Source organism: Alligator sinensis, unplaced genomic scaffold (genome assembly GCF_000455745.1).
Source record: "Alligator sinensis unplaced genomic scaffold, ASM45574v1 scaffold809_1, whole genome shotgun sequence".
Lineage (NCBI taxonomy): Eukaryota > Metazoa > Chordata > Crocodylia > Alligatoridae > Alligator > Alligator sinensis.
This window is the reverse complement of record NW_005841956.1, coordinates 2,871-7,112: the sequence shown is the minus strand read 5'-3', so window position 1 is coordinate 7,112 and position 4,242 is coordinate 2,871. Positions and strand designations below refer to the sequence as shown.

At 50.7% G+C, this 4,242-nt stretch overlaps 1 protein-coding gene across 2 annotated transcripts in view; it reads right to left on the bottom strand.

Annotated features, from left to right (window-relative positions):
- PDZD11 (PDZ domain containing 11) overlaps positions 1–4,199 on the bottom strand; it is a 5,857-nt gene extending 1,658 nt beyond the window's left edge. Inside the window, exons 1-6 of one of the 2 annotated variants that reach the window (XM_025200139.1) lie at positions 4,041–4,199; positions 3,203–3,286; positions 2,465–2,521; positions 1,911–2,009; positions 1,264–1,324; positions 1–52 (exon numbers count right to left, since the gene is read on the bottom strand). In XM_025200139.1, the coding sequence (XP_025055924.1) occupies positions 18–52; positions 1,264–1,324; positions 1,911–2,009; positions 2,465–2,521; positions 3,203–3,286; positions 4,041–4,166 (462 nt within the window). In that variant the 5' untranslated portion in view covers positions 4,167–4,199 and the 3' untranslated portion in view covers positions 1–17. The remainder of the gene's footprint in view (positions 53–1,263; positions 1,325–1,910; positions 2,010–2,464; positions 2,522–3,202; positions 3,287–4,040) is intronic. The other variant, XM_006020485.3, reaches the window with a different exon arrangement.
- Between the last annotated feature and the right edge of the window lie 43 nt (positions 4,200–4,242).

Here is a 4,242-nt window from a genome sequence, read left to right as displayed (position 1 = left end):
CAGCAGGAAACGGTCTCTTAGTGAACAGTTCTCTCCTTCTGCCTCTGGTAATCTGAAAGGAGAGAGAGAGGATATTAGTAAGGCTAAAAAGGTAAGATGGAGAGAAAGGACTTCTCTAAGTGAGCTGTGCTCTATATGAAAAATGTCCCAAGCCTGAGAGACTGGAATAAGACCTATTTGCCTGTAGATTTTAAGTGTTGAGAATGGGGCGGGGGTGGGAATTGGTGGATACCACAGTAGTAAGGGTGACAGATGAAGTTTCCAGGACTACTTAATATATTGGAATGACTAGAACACTTTCTCTGCTCCTATGCAGCAGCTGTCTTTGAGATGGCATGTTACCAGCTCAACTGCTTCTTTCTTTACTTCCTCTAGCACTCTTGTACATAGGTGTGACTTATCAACTTGTTTTAGCAACTTGCATCCTAGGTGAGAATGCTGATACTTAACTATCTTTAATGTCAGAAAAGAATGAGGATCCCGTCCCTTGTTCTCTGTGGTAAGACTGATTTTGGGGGGGGAATAGTTTGGTTTCACTGTAACTTCTTCACCCTCTTGTTTGCCCTACTTTTCAGAATGATCTTACCAATGTGCATGTCACTTTTGTGCTTCAAGGTCTCTCATCCCTATTAGTTTCCACCTGGTTTTACTTCACTTTGAAGATGTATTTCCTTTTTCTGAGATACTTGTTTGGTTTGGTCTTCTGAACCCTTTGCTTTTCAATCCATCTCTGATCTTTATGGTTACTGAATCAGCAGATTTTTGTGGATTTAAGACTTGTTCATTTTGGACAGGGGGCTCTTGGCCAGCTTTTTTTATGAAACATTTCTCTGTACAAGAAAAGTACCAACATCTGGAACTAATACCAACTAACAAACAAGCAGTTCAGCTAGAGTTACTGAACCAACTCCTGTGTGGTGCTGAAGACTAAATAGTTGCTTTCAAGTGCTCTGCAGCCACCTCTTTTGATTAACAGTCATTTAAGCTGTTGAACTGCTTCTCCAAAGCTTTTTCTGCTATGACATGACTAATTTATATGCCAGTAGTTGAAGTCATAGGTTACTGTTTTGACTTGGTGCATAATATTGAGAGCAAAGCAGCAATTATGGTTCTATCTGATCTGAAGGCTGCTAGTTTATCCCTATATTTAGGACTCCAGACTTGTAATGATCAGGTTAACTGGCGTCAGCAGAGCTGATGAACTGCTGGGATGCAAAACAGTAGGAATCTGCTATGCTGCCAGAGGAACTAACAGAAGCTTACTGTAGGGGAAGAAGCGGACACGCATGGTGATTTCACGGGCAGTCTTCAGGATCTCCACAGCCTGAAAGTAGCAGAAAGATATTTGTAAGTGAGGACTAAACAGACAACGATCCAGTATTACCCAGAACCTCAGATGGAGGGTCCAGCCTCAGAAGTTGGCAGTGCTTTAGTAGCAATTTGCAGTCAGCTGGCTTTGCACCAGGGATGACCACCACATTAAGGAAGGAATACAGGAGCTCTTCCACTCAACCTGCTTCAGGCCTGCAGTATATGTTCCTGGGTTCTTCCGCATGTTGGGTCACTTTAAAATCCAGTGTGAGCTCCCAGCCAAGAATCTCTCGGCAGACAGTGATCACTCTCCCCCTTTGTGAGTAGGGGAATAGAACAAAGGGAGCTGCATATGATCAGCCACTGAGTTGGTAGGAATAGCTACTGAGAGGTGGGTGCCTAGGTCCTATTTCTAGTCCTCAAAGCTGTCACATGAGTATGCACCACTGCTTTGGCAAGGCACTCCAGCTAGGGCAGTTCTATAAAGAAGCCAGGTCAGCTCTGCATCACATGGACTTGTTCCTTTAGCTTTTTTCTGTGCCTTGAACTTCCACAAGCAGCCTACGCCCCTGCATTTGAGCTGCCAGGGGAGCTCTCACCTTGCTGTGCTCAATGTCCTGGAAATCCACATCGTTAACTGAAAGGACCTGGTCTCCTTCCTGCAGCCCTGCTCTGTGTGCATCCGAGTCGGGGATCACCTGCAAGTGAATAAGAGGGGGCAATGCTGGCTGTCTGCATGGCCAGTGTTGCACAGGCCCTTTCCACAGACAGGTCAAATCCAACAGACCCATCTTAGCAGCACTGTGCCCCCCTCCATCCCCTGGTTTCTACTTCCAGTCTACCTTAGAAAGACCAAGGTGGGAAGGGGAGAGGCTCAGGTCAGTACTGAGGTATGTTTAGAAAGCTGCATTTGTAGGGGGGAGCTCAAAGCTGACATTGGAAAGGGTACTCTCAGATAAGTCTGTCCCAGACTATTGATTCTGTGGTACTTGGCAGCTCCTAATAATGAGTCTAGAGTTGTACAGAGCATTTGAGCCTGATCCAAAGACAGAACAGTATATACCTGCTCAGTCCAGGTGAATAAGTATAAGAAATAGCAGAAAGCAATATAGCTGAGAGATCAAGGAAATGGTGGATAGAGGCGTGAACACACCTTGGAAATGAAGATTCCCAGCTGAGATGCCTTTCCTCCTCGGATGTTGAAACCAAGCTGTGACAGAGACAGAGGATTAGCACCTTCCTTTGCCACTGGAACCCTCCCAGCAACTGGGGCTCATACTCCAGAGACAGAAAGGAAGGACAGATGCTACTAACCCTGCTCTGGGAACTACTCTGCCAGAGGAGCCAAGGAGATGGTCATGAGAATGTCAAACTGCGTTATTCCTTATCCCTGCAAAGTGGCATGTTCCTCATACTACAGACTGAGTGAGAGATACAGGTTAATGCCATGGCTGGAAGTTAAATTTTGTCTTCTAAATCCCCATGCTCTCCCTTCTGTGAAGTTAAGTATGAGCTGCTGCTTCCCCTACTAGAGCAGCAGAGATTACACCTACTCCCTCCCCAAAACCTGCACAAGACCAGGGCAACACAACTCCCACAGCCCTTCCATCTCTAGTGGGCAGTTTCAATTCTAGCAAGTCATAAGAACAGGGAGAGGAATGGGGTTTCTGCTGCTGGCCTCATGCCTTATCACAGCCTGTCTTGGCTGCATTGCAGAAGAGAAGAGCTCTTGGCCATACAGCTAAATAAGACCATGATCCTTACAGGACAAGGCAGTGGGAAGGAGGAGCCCAAACTGGTCCATCCTGGTCAGTGGATCCCACATGAAGGTAAAAGGAGCATGCAAACTGTGGTCAGCTTGGGGGTAGAGCTGCACCCCAGGATTTCTCACCTGGGCTCCTGGAGGCTTCTTCAGCACAATGGTGCGGGGCAGGAACTGGGTCAGCTCATTGTTGTAATCAGGGTGATAAATTCTCTGTGAAGCACATAGTCACTGTAAGCGAGCAGAAAGCTCTGCAGGAGCCTTCGGTTCCTCAAGTGCCCCACATCCCCACAAAAGATTTCCGCACCACATGGGCTCAAGATGTGAATGCAACACCAATGACATGCTGCTAAGGCTGGGAGTCCCCAGGGAAATTGAGTACTAATATAGCTGTAGTAGGCTTACACAGGGCAATAGGGCATTATGGTCCCCTTTCCCCCCCCCCCCCCCCCCCCCCACTCAAGAAACACCCTGTTTGCTTCACCCGGGCCAGTGTTACAGGGGCAGCTCCAAGCACACAACAGAACAGGCTCCTGGTGCAGGCCGGTGTGTGTGGGTGCTACCCCAGTACAAATAATTGGGTGACTCAAGTTTCAAAGGTGGGCAAGCATCCCTGGTGCCCAACGTGAGGGGGGAGAGGAGCGGGCACGGCCTTGGTCTACATTGTCTGCATATGCCCCGCGCTACTCATCGCCGGGACGAGGGCCCTGCCGGCAGCAGTACAGCCCGGCTCCATGGCCAAGCGGGGACCAGGCTTCCTGCCGTCTCAGCTGGCTCCTCGCAAAAACACGGTTCCGCTCCCCGCAGGACCTTGCCCCGTCTCCGGGCCGCAGCCGCCAGCACAGCGAGGGGAGGCGCCACCCCCCCGGGCAGCCGCAGCGACTCTCCCCGGGGCCCCCCCGCACCCCGGGCTCGGGCTGAGGCCGGTTCCCCAGCCCCACAGCGCCCCTCGCCCGGTCCGACCGACCTCGTGGGGCGGGATCCAGGCCGGGGGGCTCTCGTAGGGCGGCAGGAACACCACGGGGTAATCGTCGTACGGCACCCGCACCTCCATACCGGTCCGCGCGGCCCCCCGCCGCTCCCAGCGCGTCATGTGACCCGGGGCGGACACGTGAGGTCAGCCTGCCCCGCCCCTTCCTGCTGTCACACGCAGGCGCCCCTAAGGCCCC